We start from the raw sequence: 18,884 nt of genomic DNA on the forward strand, positions 1-18,884 counted from the left end.
GCTAGAAGTTGGTGAAAACTTTTGTGTACTTTAGGTCTAAATCTGTTTTTCCTGGTTTGGTGTTAGTTCCACTAAAGGGAAACCTTAATGCTATAGCATATGATGACATTTTAGACAATAGTGACTTGCATCTCCAAGCTAGGCCTTATCACCCAAAAAAAGGGGGCGGCCTCACTAATAGTCTTGTGGCAGCCATTTGGTGCAAGGTTGATTTCACATGGTGCGTATGTGGGTGTCTGTGTGTGTGTGTGTTCGTGGGTGTAGTTGTGTATAAAGGACCTACTTGACGTTGGTGTTGGTGCAGATGATGTACTCTATCTCATCAGAGTATGGATTTTGGAAGGTGAAGCTGCTTGTTCTGATCAACATCCACTCCCTGTTCTTCATTCGGAAACGATACATCACTGACAGGACCTGACCCTTCAATTTCACAACCTGCAGAGGGATGGAAATCACTGCTTAACATTGTTTATATTATGTCTTAATTATCCAGCTGTTCCTGGAAGTGAAAAGAGAAGCAGAGATTGAGACTACTGTCACAACAACTTTATGCATTTTTCAATCAAATTACATTTTCTTCAGATTTGTAGATGACAATTTCCAGCGTGTTCATCTGAGAGGGAAGAGATTCACCAAGAGAGTGAAACAGTCAATAACCCATGATGTTATCAAGTCTACATTAAACCATTTTAGCAGCACAGTGTTCACTTAGGCAGTGAGCTTTACAACTTGTCAACAAAACCAATTTCTTTTGAATTGAGCTGTTACATAGTCATGATTTCTTCTGTTTTATGTACTCTCTGTGGCAGTACTGTGCTCCCTATCTTTGACCTCTGAGCCAATCACTCTAATGACTGTCAGACCAAGTAATGAAAGCACTGCACCTCTTCCCAATGTGAAATGGATCTAAAATGTCTTTGAAACAAACTGCTGAGGAAGGCCAAAGCAGCTACCACACATATGCAGAACTTTTAAGTCCAAACAGGGGGCAGAGATCACAGAACAGATAGGGAGGGTGGGGTAAAGCGAGGGAAGCAAAATTATCCTCTAATGATATTCAGCAATGAACAATACAGTTAGAATGCTGTTTTGCTTGTAAATGGGGCACATACTGCTGTCTCTTTAAATAAATATTAGACAACCAGCTCAAAAACATCAGATAACCAGATCAAATGAACTACATAAATCAAATTAGCAAATAAGCGAGATACACAGATTAAATAAAGTAACTACCCATATCGAATAAACGCGTTATCCACATCAAATAAACCAGTTACCCAGATTTAATCAACCCGGCACCCAGATATCTCTCCCACCCTCCCATCCCCACCAGCTATATAAGGAATGCCTCTATAATTGAAATATTTTATTTTAATATTTATTCTTTGTAAAACTATCTGCAAGCCACAGTATCCGCATTGCTTTTTCAAATATATCTGATTTTTAACCTTACTTCAAGAATTGTACAGCACTTTGGTCAACTTGCATCGCTTTATAAATAAAAAGTGAATTAGTGGTTGCACTGATGCATTCTGTATGTGTGTGTGTGTGTGTGTGTGTGTGTGTGTGTGTGTGTGTGTGTGTGTGTGTGTCTGAGTGATAGAGAGCTGGATTAGGGACAGAGGTTTCCACAGTAAGTGCATAATGAAGACATTCTTGGTGTTGATGGCATTTACCATCAAGCTGCATGAGATTGGCAAGGAGTTTTAGTAAAGCCCAAAGGGTAAAAACCTGACTTCTGTTTACATGGATGGATTCATCACTACTGCACGGACCACCACAGCCTCTACTTGCACATCATAACATACAAGCAAGAACATGCTTTAAACTTTGCTAATATACACCAAAAAATGTCATAAATGTTTCAGAAAGAGTTTCCTGCAGTGTTTTGTGTGTTTCAATAGTGTCCTTTGATGTTTGTTATCATATCCGTGGCAAAAAAAGTGTTGGTGTGGATCTGTTGTGGCAGTAGAGCAAAAACTGCTTTCCTTGTTAATGTTTTCTCTCAATGTGGATATCCAAGATATCCACTCTTATATACTTGGGTTCCATTGTCCCAAGTATTTGTATTGGATCCAGGTCCAGGTTGATAAAATACCCAGATTTGCTAAGATCTGGGGTTGAAGAATCTTTTATCAAATCTTTTGGTAGCTCTTGTCTTTTTTTAATTAGCAATATATAAATCATTCCGGTAACTTTAGTAGGGTACTAATTTAAACATGCAGACCATTGCTTCTGCCAGTTAACTTGATGTCAAACCAAAATGAAGCTAGTTTACTGTCTGGGTGATGTGCTCTCTGCAAACCATTGTTTGTACACAGACACAGATAAATTTGTGAATTTGAGGAAGTACCACTGTGTAACACCACTGTACGATTGCAAGTGGACTGTGTTTTTGTAGTTCAGCAGGGACCAACAGTGTGGTGAGGCTTCTCTAGTGAAGCAACCGAGTTCCGTCACTTCAGTTTCAGAAGTCTGAATCTCCTCAAGTAACTTTGATGCATATCATATCAATAATTTAAGTTTAATCGACCCAATAGCTCTGACATCCAGTATTTGGATTAAGTAGCTGGTGAAAAATTAGGTATGTTAGGCTACACCTGTTATATTGATGTGTGATACATAAGTAATTAGTACATTAATTTACATTCTATTAAAATTTTGGTTGTATGTTCAAGTTGTGAACATTAAGTAGGCCAAAACAAAGTGTACGTTTTGCCACTTGGCTGTGTTTCACTGGTGTCCCATTAAATTTTGGATTAAATTTAAAATTCTTTTAATTACTTTTAAGACATTAAACCATGTGGCTCTGTAGTCTCCATCGGCAGCTCCCAGAGACAGAGTTTTACAGGGGTCAGGAAAAGTCCAGATTTCACTAGATGAAATTGCCATGCCAAAGGGATGCTCAGTTTATTAGGCTCTACATAAATATGAGCGAACATTTTCTCTTATGACACCGATCAAGAGCAGACTGAAGTCCAAAATAACTGACTGTCACCTCCATGAATCCCCACTACAAGACTTACACCTGACCTGAAAGCAATTCCTTAGTCCAAGGCCCATCATTACTGTTCCCATTAGGAATGACATTCACTGGTGAGTGAAATTTAATAGTGATAAAATCATCATCCTACAGTGAACAACGTGTCATGCTTAAATCTTGCTGATTAAGACGGTCTCTTAAATTAAAAGGCTCATGGCCTAAGACTATATTTTGTTTTCTTCATGTGGCCCCTGGCATGAAAAGTCTGGACACACCTGTTTTAAAAATGTATTCATATTTTTTGTTACTGTGTAGAACTCTCTAAACCGGGTTTTGAAAAGTGCTGTATAAATTAAGTTTTACTTACTTACAGGATTTACAGGTAATTTGCATAGCAAATCGATTAGTATGGCATCGTCAATTTTCTCTTCTTCCCCTTTCTCAGATTTTAACCCCATGTTCTCTGCTGAAGAAACCTTTAGGTCCAATTAAAAGCCACAGTCCAGTCCTACCTGTTGGAAACTTTCTCTCAGGTGACTCTGGTCCTCGGGATGACAGAACTCCAGAATATCTTTTCCCAGCAGGTCCTGTTGGGCAGTCATTCAATCGGAATTAATACTCATGAAAAAAAGGGTTTGTCTATCAAATACATACACAAAAAAAAATAAACATATTTCTTACTAAATATTGCATCCTTCAGTATCATTTTGTAGTAAATTAAGTTATTTCTAAATTTTCATTTGAACTATGGTCTTGAAATTAAATGAATCATTCATCACGATATTTAATAGAAGTTAGCTGAGGTGAGAAGGTGATTAAGCACTGACTACAGATCATTTCTTTAAAGGTGAGAGGTAATTGCAGATGTTATAATGCACATGATATAATAAATGAAATGCCAGATATTTAATTTGAAAAGGGAGATAAATGTGTTGCAGTAAAAGACAAAAAATTGTCCGCAGGAATTTAACAAGTATAGTTTAAGCACTTCCTCCAAACATGATGCACATGCATTTGTAATGAATGATAATTTAACAGAAATATACTATAACTCAGTGATTTCAGTTGTTTCTTGTTGAGTAATGGGGGAAACAGTCAACAAAGGCACATTCTAACTGGCCACAGGAATTTTGTTTAACATACCAGTATAGAACACAAATGTTTTTCATCCTAGTCTTCTTATTTCCACTGTCAACACAGTAACTCATGTGCATAGCTGATAATGTAAAGTTCTGTGAAGTCATGGAATTCATGCACAACAAGGGGAGTTGATCTGAGAGCACAGTGTGACTGAAGTATTGCAACAAAGCCTTAGCAGGAGAATTTGATCATGGAACAAGCAGTGAATTATTTTATGGTTAGAAGTCAAAGTGATTGAAAACAGTTAAACAGTTTGTTATTCACATGCGAAGCCTGGCAGGTGGTCATTTAAGGGAACTGGACACATATTTTTTTTTATTTTTTGGTCTAAGCAGCAATATTTTTTGGAGCTAGTCTGATCACTCATTTCATCAAGACAGGATTACTATAATTAACATAGTATACATTTTCAAATAACATTGTGTATGAAAATAATGCCCACTAGTAATTAAATAATTGGTCAGTCATACAAGCCGGGTAAGAAACACTTAGGCAGAGGGGAATTACCTGCGCCCTGATAGCTCACAAAGTAAATTCAAAATTATGCATATTTCAACAGTAATATTTCTAATAATCAGCAGAACAGAATCATATACTCATCACTTTACTGCTCTCAGTTTTTCTTTCTCTCAAAAATACGATTTTCATTCACAAATGATTTCCTATTGGCAAAACTCCTATCTCCATTATGAATTTTCATGGCTTGTACAGTACAATGTCCTTTTAATCCCCGTAGCTAACCTGTGGCTGATAACCAATGACGTTTATACAGCGAGGGTCAACGAAAGTGATGACACCATCCGAGTTGTGGCGTGACAGGAACTCTGTGGGCACCGACAGACCGTTCATATCCATAGAGACTGGTGAGCTGGTCACCTGAGGGAGACATGTTTCAGATATATCATTTAACAGTGGTGGAAAGTAACTAAGCACATTACACAAGTACTCCATTTAAGTAAAATTTCGAAGTACCTGTACTGTACCTGTGTCTTCTGACGTCTTACAAAAAGGTTCACCAAATAGTGATTTTTCTCTCTAAACGTCTCACATGGTTTCACTGCAATAAATGTTCATATAATCCAATATCTCACCAAAAATCAGGATTAGAGAAAAAAAATCAAAAAACTGAAAACAGATTTGTTTATCAAAACTTTGTTTTTTCTTCTTTCCCCTTTCCATTAACCATCTCACAACCCCTCAGATTTATCTGGTGTTCCAGTATTAATAACATAATGATGTTAGATATGATATATTAGTCAAAAGGATCAAATCATTACTTTTACTTTAATACTTTAACTACATTTTGCTGTTAATACTTATGTACTTTTACCTAAGTAGGATTTTCCATGCAGGACTTTTACTTGTAATGGAGATCCATAATTTTTGCTCAGTTCATAATAGTGTTTATCCATCAAATATGGGGGAGGGAAGAAGAAGAATAGAAAAGAAATAAAGGGAAAAATCGATTTACACAAATAAATTAATATATAATATACAAATGCAAAAAAAAGTTACAGTGATTCATTGATTCTATAATCAGTAAATAAAATAAAGTACATTTCCATGAAGTGATAGTCTAACCAAAATCTTCTGAGTAACACTGTAGTGAGCTTAAATTCATGTCAGTTACAACTGATTCCAAAAGTGGTTGTTTGGGTGCTACATGTTGGTTCAAAGTGTTTTGGTGACCTAATTTATCTTACTAAATCAAATTACTTCTTGCCTCTGCAAAAACCTTAATCAACAGTTTCATTATTTTCTTAAGGTAAATATCCTGCTTGTGATCAGTTGACTGTTGAATGTGTCTCTTAATTTGGGGAAGAAAAACACAATACTGGAGGAGTACGTGTACGCAGAACACTGCAGTCTAAATGAGATAAGATCTTCGAGACCACATCTGCAGGTGGTCTGGCTCTGTTATGTTAGGATTTAAGCCAGGTGAGAATGACGCGTAGAGTTTGGCCCCATTCTTAAGAACCAAGTCCACCCACCATGTAGAAAGGTCACATAGCTTTGTTGATTCCTGCTATTTCATCTTGTCTTTCAAAAAGATACAGACAAGTTCTTCATCGGTGAAGGAAAAATAAGTAAAGTCCACACAGTGGCATTGCTCAAGACACTCCAGAGGGAATGCTACAACATACAAAATACAATAAAACCCCTTTTATTTTGCCTTTTCTGACTAGACAGTTCCTGGAACCAGTGGAACTAAACTCAGGAAGTAAACGGGGAACTAAAAGTCCAATTTGTGCATTCCTGTTGCATTTTCACCGCATCTAAAGAACCATGAAGATTAGAAAAATGAGACCAACGACGGATTAAAAAATGATGACGGCCTATGAATTGCAATTTTTTCAAATGAGGATAGAATACAAAATTTCCATGATATTCTATGTATTTACTGTTGCATGACTCTGATATTTGAGTTTAATGTAACAAATTAAAAGGACACGCCAAGGTTGAAAAAGAGACTGAAAACTCCAGAACGTCTGTATCCAGTGTATAAACTGCTAATGGTTAATTATTTCTGCTTAAGAAAGAAACAATCAGCAGATCAAGTTTTATTTCTTTTGTTCACTGACTTGTTGTCTCATCACTGTTCATTCTCCCAATAGCTCTTTGAGCACCTCTCCCCATCTGTATCTTTTTCATTCATTCTCTCAGCTCCTTCCTACACACGCTGTCTCTCTTTTTTAAAACTAGTATTTGTTTTTAAACATGACAAGAAATGTCCAACTCTTGTACTATCACTGACATTAGTGACACCTTCTTTCCTTACTTATTTTGTGAATGGAGCTGTACACAATTGAACCAGGTTAAGGTCTATGTCTGACCAATCAGCAATGGTCAGCCTTTCAAAACGCCACCCCACCTGAGAGTAGTACTCCTTGAGCAGGGACTTTCTGTCATAAGGAACTTTTGTAGAGGAACTAAATGTTATTCCCTGTTCCATAGGAATTTTTTTCAGGTATTTTTGGGCAATTTATGTCTTTTTTATATAGTTGACAGTAAAGACATGACAGGAAATGAATAGACGGAGGGATGGGGAATGACGTGCAACTAAGGTACCCTGCTGGACTCAAACTGTGGATGTTGCAGTTCACGGTTAGCGCCATTAGGGCTCTTTTTTTTTTTTTAAGTAAGTCATATTAACAACAACATATTAACTCCATCTGCTCCTCTGCACTGATCCAATAACACACACACACACAAACACACACACACACACACACACACGCACACACACACACACACACACACACACAGTTCGAAAAAGTTTTCCTCAATTCTTGAGGGGAATCAAAGTGAATCAATTGACTGTACCACCACACACACCTGCAGTCTTCCAATGGCCACTAGGCAGTATTTTCCAGTCTGACCTGCCTCTGTGTCTTCTTCTGGTATTGTCATGCCTGAAGAAAAGAGACAGAGAGAGTGAGAGAGAAACAGAGTGAGTAAGGTGTGAAAATCAGTGTAATTTAATAGACATTTCTCAAAAAGTGTAAACACTTATTTTTCCATTTGAACTTGTAGCAGTGAGAGGTAATCTACTGGCTGACATAGCCACTGGCCCTTTAACTTGATTTATAAGTTTTGTTTTGTGTTTTCACCATTAAGCCTCCTTAGTTTGAGAATGTTTTCAGCTACAAAACCAGACTCTGCTAAAACATTTATTTCAAACAAATATTCAAACTTGCTCCTCTCTGTCTACTACAAATAATTAGGTAAAAGAGAAGGGAGACACAGACAAAGAAACAAACAGACAAATCAATTCCATTTTGATGGCACTTCTCCCATGAGGACTCTTCCACTGTTTGTTTTGGGCTAAATCAAACATAAAGTCATGTTAACTCGAACGTAATGTATCTCAGGAAGTTTTAGGCACAGTATCATTGCCCTGAGAAAGATCACCTTTTCTCATTAAAAACGTTGCATCACTACTGAAGTTGTGTGGGGGCAGCTGCTATCCTTGCCTTACATTAAATCACATTTCTCATATAATTATACTGGATTATGATTGCTTTTATTAAGTTAAAAATGGAAAATGGATTTTGAAAATCAGATTTAAAACATATGTACAGTACATTGGTCATCTATATAACGAGCTGAACCTAGTTAACACTGAAGATACAGAATTTAAACTAGACACTTTGAAAGTATGCAGAGTTTTTACTTCTAGCAATGCCACTGAGCAATGGTTTTATGAGTGGGTCTTTATTTGCTCTTGTACACACGCACAAGCAGACACATGCACACGGTGATGCATGCAGGTGATAAAATACACGTCTACCATCAGTTTCATGCTATAGTTGGTGCCAAGAAACATAGTAATGTACCAGAAAAAGGCACTGAAGAAGACTGCTTTGTCATCCATATTAACTGGAAAGGTAACATAGATGTATACAATGCAGGTTTAAAAAAAACAAATGACTTAGCTGATGTTTTGCAAGGAAGGAAATGCATTGCTTGTTAGATTATCAAGGATCAAGGATCAAGATCAACTACACACATATTGGAGTTTTGGTGAGTAACACTCAATGTAAATAGAACTTTGTTTAAAAGTTCACAGGGCACTTTTAAATTGCATTACATGAGGGTGCATACTCAACACAGTTGCTGCCTTTCAAAGTAAAATCCTTTGAGAAGTTTTTTGTTTTTTGGTTATTTGTTTTTTACATTTTAAAGTAGCTTTACAGTTACAGTCACTTTCACTAACTTTGCAAAGGTCAGCATGATTTTGAACTATAGAATCTGCATTTTATGCCATTATTGTCTGCTAATAAATTTATTTTGGTGTTCAGATTAGGTAAAAGGCTGCAGGCTGTGCATGATGTTTGACCTATAGGAGGGACTTAAAGTGAGGACATCTCACCTTCTACAGTTTTGATTCTTTTTAAAATCTTTTTAAATATTCTGTCAGATGTTGTGGTTTTTTATTTAACCCAGATTATAACAATTTTACAATGACCTTTGAAAACCAATGTTCTAAACCTTGTGTGGATAATCTCAAGAGATACCAAAGAACACCCACAGCCCATCCAAAGGCCACAGGGAAGACTCTATAAAAAGATACCAACAATCTATAAACACATCCATATTGACCTTGGTGCTGTTTAATATGTAGTTATCACTGCATTTTATTTTGTTGCAATGGCAGTTTACCACACAGTTTAAAGAGGTGAGCCTCCATCAGCTCCTCTCAGCATAAAAACAAATCCTCACTTGTGGCTACATTCCACTCCTCTAACACAGTTCAGTCGGCAGCCATTGTATTGGTGCTCGATTTGCAAAGAATCTGTTTGCAGTGCGTCTCTCTGTTGTCCATCTGTGATTATATATTACGACTACGAGTGTCTCGCCTGATGATCGTTTATCTTGTCCAAAATATTCCAGAGGAGTATTTTTAGGGCAAGGAAGTGAACCATGTGTCAATGATCTGAAAACACATGATACGTGTGTGTGTGTGTTTGTGTTATAACTGGAAATATTCCAGCATGACCTCAAAGTTCTGAGAGGGGATTTAGTTGTGTTTTACTTGATGTTTTCCAGTTCCACCACCCAATTCTACCACATCAGCCATCTAGACACCTGGTCTGAGACCGAGGGGGTACATTCCAATCTTTCTCTCTATAAACACTGCATGATGTGTGTGTGTCTTGAAGTCAAAGAGTGCATTTGAGGCTTTGTGTGTCCTCAGAACTGCCGTGGCTCAGATCCACTGCATTCTACTGTTATATTGATAAACAGTATGAGGCTGAGATCTGCCTTATATTAGCATACAGTATATAACAGGTAATAAGATGACTGTAACTTTAAAACTAATACCGTACTTTTCATCAGTAGATTCTAAAATTTAAGGAATTATTAAAAATTCCTTAAGTTTTTAAGTAATTTAAAGGAAATTCTAGTGAATCCTTACTAGAATAAGGAATTATTCTAGTATTTGTTATGGTCAGTAACTACCTTGAAAAGACCAAATCCAACAACGTGTTAGTCCATCTCTCAAAACTTTGTGACTTCTTTACTGTCTGGAATCAAATGTGTATATAATTGTCCTGATGAGCACAGTGGAAGATGGGGTGAAAAGCCATCCATGATAGAGAGGGGGGAGATGCTATATTGTTTAGGAACAGGGGGAAAAGCGCATATTTTCAGAGAGTCTGCCCAGGAAGACCTTCATAGTTTTGTATGTAGCTGTTATAATGGAAAGTGCCAAAAATAGTTGAGTAACAAATGAAAAAAGAGCTAGCAAGACAAGTACAATGCCTGCCTCTTCTCTCACGTCCACACAGCTGGCCCAACAATGCATGATATGAGTGTGACTTTTGGAAAGTTACAGAGAAAGGTCAACATACGTCATGAAACATCAGAAAGGTGTGGTGGTAGGGGGTTTCCCATGCTGTCCAACCATCCAACATGCAGTTCAGACAGATTACAAATCCTGCTTAAAGCAGCTCATGGATATATAGTTTCAATTTAAAAAAAAGGTTCAGAAATTTCATGAAACAGCTAGTACCTCTAGTTTTAAGCAAACATTACTCAAACAAGAGAAAGAAGTGCATTTGTTAGGGACTATTTTCAGCAATGAATTATACACATTTATTTCTTTCGGTGTGATCCCAATCGATGTTGAACTGTGTGAAAATAAACCACAGTGTGTGTGTTCATGGTAATGAAGGAACACTGATGTGTTTTTTATACTTTTTGGACAACAATGGAACTCTGTGGCACAGAAAAATAAGATACTGTATATCAGACTTTGGATACACACACAAAACTTGTTAGCAGGATTAATTTATTGTTAGTTTGAACCTTTTAATGGGATTTGTTGACAAACAGGAAAATATAGAACATCACCAGACTTACGCTTTAAATGGGGGTCTTCAAGGAGGTTCCAAACGAGGTGACTTGACTTGAATTTGTTGAAACTAGTAAAGTCAGTTCACTGACACTAGATTCCTTTAACCCCATAACAGCAAGATAAGTAATGAAGTAGTGAAGAAGTATAGAAAATTACCACTGCTATTTTGTCCAGTGCTTTAGTTGGGTGAGGGCTAAGTTTTTAAGGTTTGGATTTCTGTCTGCAAGTCAATAAAATTGTTGGACTGGGTACAGGTGAGCTTTGAGAAATATCTGGACATTTTTATCACAGTGAAACAGTGTCAGTTTTTGAATGCACTGTAACAAATGTGTATTCTGGCTGACCAAATCTGCTCTCCATGGTAAAGGAGCAAAATACAGACATTTTACAGCCACTTCTGAAGCCACTCTGAAACATGCTGCTCCACTAACACACCCTGGATGGGATACCAGAACCACACAAGCTATTGTAGAACTGCGGTTGAATCCAGGTCCTGATCCGGAGCTGTGCAGCACCAACAGCTGCTTTAGGTGGGACCAGGCCACACTTACTCTAGGCAGGGACTCATGCAGTGAGGTGACGTTTGGGTTAAGCAGTGATAGAAACAAGAGCATCACGTTGAGGCTGTGCACAAACCTGCAGGGGGCCAGGCTTTGATGTACCCAGTGCAATGCACCACAGAGTACTGAGCTTCTCCTTCTTTTGAGGGTCCAAGGCCATTCCTGTCAATCAAACACGGACACACACAGACACAGAAGCATGTTAAATAGTCAGACATTACAGGCCAATACAAGCCTTCTCAGACATTTTGAGTACATCCACATTAAGCCAGTTAAATTTGTAAATGCATCTTTTTCTCTCCGTTTCAGGCCTTTGTCCAGACTGTTTTTCTCCCCCCAAAGCAGAGTTTCTCCAAAATGGCCTCAAGAGTATGTAAATCTGAAAACACCAGCCTCCTGTTTCAGCGGATATCGGGTGAAAGGAGATTTTCCAAACAATGACCTAAGCCTGGTCAGTGACTGTCAAGGGCTGAGTTTCCATAAAGTTAAGAAGAAAATCTTTAGTTGCCTCTAACTTTCAATGTGAAGGTTCGTACGTATGTCAGCGTAGCTGAATACACCACAGAGCTATTGTCAATAACCCTGGATTTATGTTCAGATAATGTTGTAATTATAAAATAAGGATTTTATTAATGCAGCACAGCAGCTTCGGAATGCCTGCTGGTTAATATGAAGTGTTTATAGGTTTAAATCAATATTCCGTACCAGTTAAATTCTCTAACAACGAAAAAACAGAACAGATATGTAAATGAGAGCGCAGCAGGACATTGAACAGAGGTGTAATAGGCTGTCATTCGGCAAAGTAACCAGTTGTGTGTGGCGGGGGTTAAATGGCAGCAAAGTTAAGAAGATAACTTTGTCATCTTTAACTTTTTCTTTAATCACGCAATTTAAATGCCAATATAGCCATGATACAGCACAGCAGTTGTCATTAACCTGCATTTTTTGTTGATTTTATCAGATGACATCCTGAGTATGAAATAAGGATTTAGTCATTTGCGTCTGTCCCACTCCTTACCAGATGTTGGTTGTGGTTTGCTGTTTTGTTGTTTGGTGAGTGAAAACAGGTTGAGGAAGAAAAGATTTGACCGTTGTTATGATGTTCAGGTGTTTCACTGTGAACAGAGGTCTATACAAATCTACCCAAAAATGCTAATATTAAAAAAAAAACATTTTCACAAGAAAGTGGCATTTTGTTTAGTACTTAACATTGTTGGCTTCATTCCCCTGTTTAAGTAACGGCTTTTAGGCTTATAATCACCTTTATATACTGTATATTAGGGGTGTAACAAAAAGCTACTTTCTTTATCTGTTTCTGTTTATATCACAAAATATTTGTGTTCAGATTGTACTGGAAGTGGGTGTGGCTTGTATCAGAAGTTGTGGACTTTGACTTGTCTGCTTAATTCTCTGACAGAAAAACGTCTAAACTGAGTCTAAATAAAAGATGTGTAATTCTTAATGGTCCAGGTGGAAATCAATAGTGAAAATGTAACAGGAGATCAGTTGAAAAAATAGCCACAATTGAAACTATATTGAGGAAACTGTGCATGTAGTAGGACTTGGTCCTATTGAAAGAAAAATTTGTCGGCGGATTAACGTGCACTTCTGAGACAGTCTCTGACTTCAGCTCTCCAGTTTCCAGGCTATAGTAAAGTTGCACTAAGTGACAGGCTTTAATGTCAAATCATGAGGTAAAAATAACCGCTTTGTTTTTAGCCTGTAGCTTATTTGTTGAAATTTTGGTACATCTGCATCATGAAAAGTCATGCTGCTATGGCTACTAAGAATCTGTGTCTGTTTGCACTGTAAAGACCTGGATTAAATCCAAATTATTCTGATACTGAGGAAACGTCTAAATCTGATGACTATGAGGAAAGATCTGATGAAGTTATGAGAAGTGCTTTTATTTAGCCTTTGATTTCTAAACAGATTTATGGACGTCTGTCCTCGATGGACATCAGAGATCCTGAGGCCACTATAAAGAGTGAATGCCACTGACTGTTGCAAAGTGTGTATGATGTCTGTGTGTTTTTATTTTTATGTTATGTTATGACTCTGAGAGGAAGCAGTGTTACGTTTGTGATAAATTGTGTAAATCGAGAGGAAGGTCAGGGGAACGCAACGGAGGGCACTGGTGTAGGGCAAGTATTACAGAGAAAAATTCAGATTTTTTTTCATATCTCTTCAGACAGTATTATCTGTGCATATACGAATAACATATTTATATTTGTTTACACCCCTAGCCCTATCTTCCATAATGGCTCTATTTAAACATAACGGGACTATTATGAAAAGAGATGTAATGCATGCATGACATTTGACATCTGGTGTGTGAGAGGGAGCTTTGCTACTGCTGAGGAACAACAATGTGTTCAAAAATAATATCAAGTGATGAATTTTACAACTTATTTGGGCCATTTTATTCAGTCCAAACGTAGCAGCAGAGCATGTTAAATTGTGACTCTCGTTTAATTTCTATTTGCTGACATGCTGTATATCAAACATTTTGCTGGATATTCCTACTCTACTGAAAGCAGTTGCCCTGGATGAAATTTTAGAATTTTGAAAAACTAATGGTCTGATGATTATTCTGGTTTAGCAAGGGTTATTTTTTTTCTTTTTCCTCTTTATAAGCTGATCTGACATGAGAAGAATCATCTTTACATCCAATCCAAATTGGCTTACAGAGTTTTGTGGTTTATTAAATTCATTCAAGTCATTGTCTTCGTACATAACAGTGCAATAATTAAATCTCCGTATGTGTAATTAACCTTGTGCTGCTGACGCCTTTACATTATGAGAAAAGATCTGATGAATCATCTAATGTGACAGCATTCAATTCTTGACTCGAGCCCTGTTGGACATGTTATAGAACTGTTCCAAGGTACAACAAATGACTGTAATGAACTACATGTCTGGGGCTAATGTCAGTTGACTGAAACCAAGTGGGAACTGTAGGTTTGGTTTCAAAACTGGGGGACACGCTGTTTATATACAATTTATGAAGTAATATATTGCTGCATTTATACACAGTTATATAAATCTAACACACAGACTGGTTATCACTCTACATAAAAATGCTAGTGTAACAGAAGAATAAGAAATGTTACATAAACTGCTATTCTTATTAATGCACTAACCCTGCTTAAAAATCACAGTTCTATTTAAAAATAACTGATACTCAATGAAAACTTATCTTGTATTTCCATCTATACTACAAAGAGAACTGTGCCTTATCTTTCAGTGATTTTCAACTGAAAAGTGAGTGAGATGAGCATATCAACATTTTTATAAACTCCTACCTTTTCTAGTCTAGATTTGTGCAGCTGGACCATTTGGCGGACAGGGTTTTGAAAACTGATGGGAACATACCCCCATCTCCAGTTTAATGATAAGGATATTAGGGAAGGAACAGCAGGACAGGATGAAGCAGAAAGACATTATAGTGGATCGCAACAAAAGTAAGAGAATAAGTTCCTGTACCTGTATCTCTTCCTCATGTTAGATAGACGGTTTAGGGAGATGTGATCCAGAGGAGCACTGCCGCACCTGCACACAAATACAAAACAAAGACAACAGCATACATTACACTCCAGTGGTGCTTCATGCCAGCTAGTGTCCGTTAATCACAATGGGTGGCAGCACACATACTGTACAATTGCTTGACAAACAATATCCACAATGTACTGACACAACTATCACATGATCCACTCTTTATTGAAATGTTCTCAAATTTTGTAACTTCACCACAGCTTTTACAAACCATATTGCATGTTGCACTGTTCCACTAAGAGAAAGTTAGTTTTTCAGATACTTTGCCTTTCTTTGTGCTGCAACTATGTATCCCATCGCCTTAACACAATTCACATTTTCCCACCGAATCCGAGTGCCACACACTGCAGTGTCGAGGCCAGGTGCAGCTGCCCATGTTCTCTCATGTTGTTGCTGTTACAGGAATTAGACTTACATCTCAAAACTAATATGATATTGTTTCATTATGTCAAAACACCATATAGAAAAGAACAGAATGGTTCTTGACTTGATCTAATTTTATAGTTGTGGGAAAGTTTATTCAAACACATCATACAGTGAAAAAAGGGTCATTTTTACAAAATTAAGGCCTTTCATTTTTGAAAGGATGATTTTTTTGTGATCCTTTTTTCCCAAAAAAAGTGAAATGCCATGTTCAATGCATAATCACAATCATTAACAGGTTTACCCTAACCCTAAAAACTCACTAACCAGTTTTTTTTTTTTTTCCAGATGGAGTTTGTAAAGTTAAATTTAAAGGACTAAGGTATCAGAACTATATCCTAAACTCAAACATAAAGTATTACTTAAATTAGCAAAATAAAAAAAATCCAGATTTCTCAGTTTGAGAACAGCTCATAAGAATTTTGGAAATGAAACTGACTCAATCTCAGATTGGTTTAATCTGAATTATACCTATTTGTGAACTATGGGATCACCCCATACACTTTCAATTTCACATTGTCCTTGAGCAGAGCTATTTCAGCTGCAGGCTGATGTAGGGATGTTGGGCAAAGGTATATTTAATACGTTACTAGGTAACTTAGTAAAATAGTCTGATCATCAATGGCTGGATTTGTTGAACACAATATAGTCTGAATTAAAATAAAATAAATTCAAGGATCAGAGTTATTTCAAAGTAGAGAACAGAGTCACTGCTCTCCCTCTTTCTCTGCTCCTCCAAAATATTCTACAAATCCACCAGCTATCACACAGACGAATACATACTGTATAAATTTGACCACAATAGCTGGAACACAGATTAGCTTTTTGTATAATTATTTTATAATTAGGGCTTTAACTAAATATTATTTACATTATGATTAATCTGCTCATTATTTTCTTAAATAATCTTTTTGTCACAATTTTCGAAAGCCCAAGGTAGCATAATCAAATTGCTTGTTGGATTCAGAATCAGTCCAAATATCCACCATTTTTGTTTAGGAAATGGTTGAAAAGATGAATCGATTATCATTAATAGCAGATTATTTTTCTATCTATCAACTAATCAATTAATTGATTAATCATTTCAGTTCCTACTCACAATAATGTTTATATTGTATATATACTCACTCAACATTTTATTAGGAACACCTGTATACCTGTTAATTAATGCAATTATCCAGATGGCCAATCACGTGGCAGCAATGCAATGCATAAATTTATGCTGAGCCAGGTCAGGAGCTTCAGTTAATCTTCACATCAAACATCAGAATGGGGTAAAAGTTTGATTCCAGTCACTTTGACCATTACATGATTGTTGATGCCAGACGGGCTGATTTGAACCATCTCAGAATGGACAACAAGTCGACTGGAAAAACATAGTCTGGTCTAATGAATCTTGGTATCTGATTAGGCAAGAAGATGGGGTCAAAATCTGGCATCAACAGCATGAATCCATGGACCGGACCTGCCCTGTGTCAACAGTCCAGGCTGGTGGTGGTGGTGTAATGGTGTGAGGAATGATTTATTGACACAATTTGGCCCCCTTAATACCAGTCGATCACGGTTTGACTGCCATAGCCTATCTGAGTATTGTTAATGATCATGTGCATCCCTTTATGGACACAATTTACCATCTTCTAATGGCTATTTCCAGCATGATAATGCACCATGTCACGAAGCAAAAGCCGTCTCAAACTGGTTTCATGAACATGACAATGAGTTCAGTGCACTTCAGTGGCCTCCCCATTCACCAGATCTGAATCCAAGAGAACACCTTTTTTGATGTTTTAGAAAAGGAGATTCACAGCTTGAATGTGTAGCTAACAAATCTGCAGAAATAATGGGATGTAATCATGTCAAAAAGGACCAGAATTTTAAAGGAATGTTTCAAACATCTTGTGGAAACCATGGCAGGATGAATTAAGGCTGTTTTGAGCGCAAAGGGAAACACTACCCAGTATCAGTACAGTGTTCCTAATAAAGTGCTCTCTGAGTGTACCGTATTTCCTCAAATAATGACTGGGGGCCTTTATTTACCTCAACTGACGAATAAATTGACCACAGTTTTTATTTGAGGAAATACAGTATGTTTGTATAATACTGATGACAGTTACAACACCAAATAATACACTGAAGTAAGGTCCTTGTGAACAGTTCCCTCCCTGTCTGGATCAGCACAGTGAGACTGACTCAAAGGTCTGCTCCACAACTTGCTTGATGCATGAGTGAGTGACAACACTTCAAAATGTCTGGCCATGGGAGTAGGGTTTTTTTTTTGCCATGAGAAAAGAGGCCTGATTTCATGTTATTGCCTCCTGTTGAGTTTCCTTGAAGCCAGTGGTATACAGTGAGCAGGTGTTACTCCATGGAAAGGCCAGTCTCGTGGCTGAAAATTACATAAGCCTGCCTGGCCCTAATAATGGCTTCCCTGAAATGTTAGTCTGCTGATCATGCTGTGTTCCTCTCAGCCAGTGTTTATGTATGTGTCACAGAAGTGGTTGCGTTTCAGCTTGCTTGCAGTCTCTTTCAGACTGTCCCAGCAGCACGTTGTTCGAATTATGCAGGGCCTGCAATAGCAACAGAAAAGAAGAACATACCATTCCAACAAATTCTTAACAAGATTACACAGTGTGGCCTTTGTGACAGATCCAGACAAAACAAGGCTTCAGCAGCCCCTGATGATTCTACACACTCTGGCACTAACAGAACCACAGCGTGTCAGAAAGAAATTGGAAAAGGAATGTTATTTTGTTAAACTAAACACAAGCTCTTGCAAGCCCTTGAAACAGTCAAAGCTGCTTTGATGTAGTTTCTAGTCAATGAGTAATGAGGGCTGGGGGGCAAACTGTGTTATACCGTGACATAGCCCATAAGGAAAGAGACAAATTAAGCAAGAAACAGGGTTTGTAAAGGGTCAGAAGCTATGGAGTGATGTCCAACAGACGGCAATAATTACTGGAGTATAGATGGCAAGCCTGCTAAGTCTAAATAATGAGTGTATGGAGACATCAGTCCTTTTACCAACAACCTCTGAGGGGCAAAAATATTAATGTTATTATGTCAGGATGGAAGGGCATATGGCTTTAGGTTCATGTGAAATGGGTCATGTGTCCATGAGAATCTCAATTTAAACAGCAGATATGAGTAGTATATCGCATGTTTGCTGTGTGGTATGGTGGAGCATACCACACAAGGAGCATGGTGTGTGCACAGCTGTCCAGGTTCAAAACCACTGTTTAAGAACAACAATTTTGTCGCAAAACACATTTGAACTATATCAATTCTAATACTTTTCAACGCTGTTCCAAATGAAAAAGCTCAGACCCACTGTACAATATCTGCTCATCAACAAACAGAAGAC

General features: G+C 37.4%; 1 protein-coding gene across 3 annotated transcripts in view; it reads right to left on the reverse strand.

Moving 5' to 3' along the window:
* arnt2 (aryl-hydrocarbon receptor nuclear translocator 2) overlaps positions 1 to 18,884 on the reverse strand; it is a 94,860-nt gene that overhangs the window by 37,601 nt on the left and 38,375 nt on the right. For all 3 annotated transcript variants that reach the window (XM_040155038.1, XM_040154876.1, XM_040154957.1), the window contains 6 exons: positions 15,032 to 15,097; positions 11,622 to 11,707; positions 7,460 to 7,536; positions 4,865 to 4,999; positions 3,496 to 3,570; positions 284 to 435 (listed from right to left, as the gene is read on the reverse strand). In XM_040155038.1, the coding sequence (XP_040010972.1) occupies positions 284 to 435; positions 3,496 to 3,570; positions 4,865 to 4,999; positions 7,460 to 7,536; positions 11,622 to 11,707; positions 15,032 to 15,097 (591 nt within the window). The remainder of the gene's footprint in view (positions 1 to 283; positions 436 to 3,495; positions 3,571 to 4,864; positions 5,000 to 7,459; positions 7,537 to 11,621; positions 11,708 to 15,031; positions 15,098 to 18,884) is intronic.

The sequence above is a fragment of the Xiphias gladius genome, chromosome 1, assembly GCF_016859285.1.
Source record: "Xiphias gladius isolate SHS-SW01 ecotype Sanya breed wild chromosome 1, ASM1685928v1, whole genome shotgun sequence".
NCBI classification, from domain to species: domain Eukaryota; kingdom Metazoa; phylum Chordata; class Actinopteri; order Istiophoriformes; family Xiphiidae; genus Xiphias; species Xiphias gladius.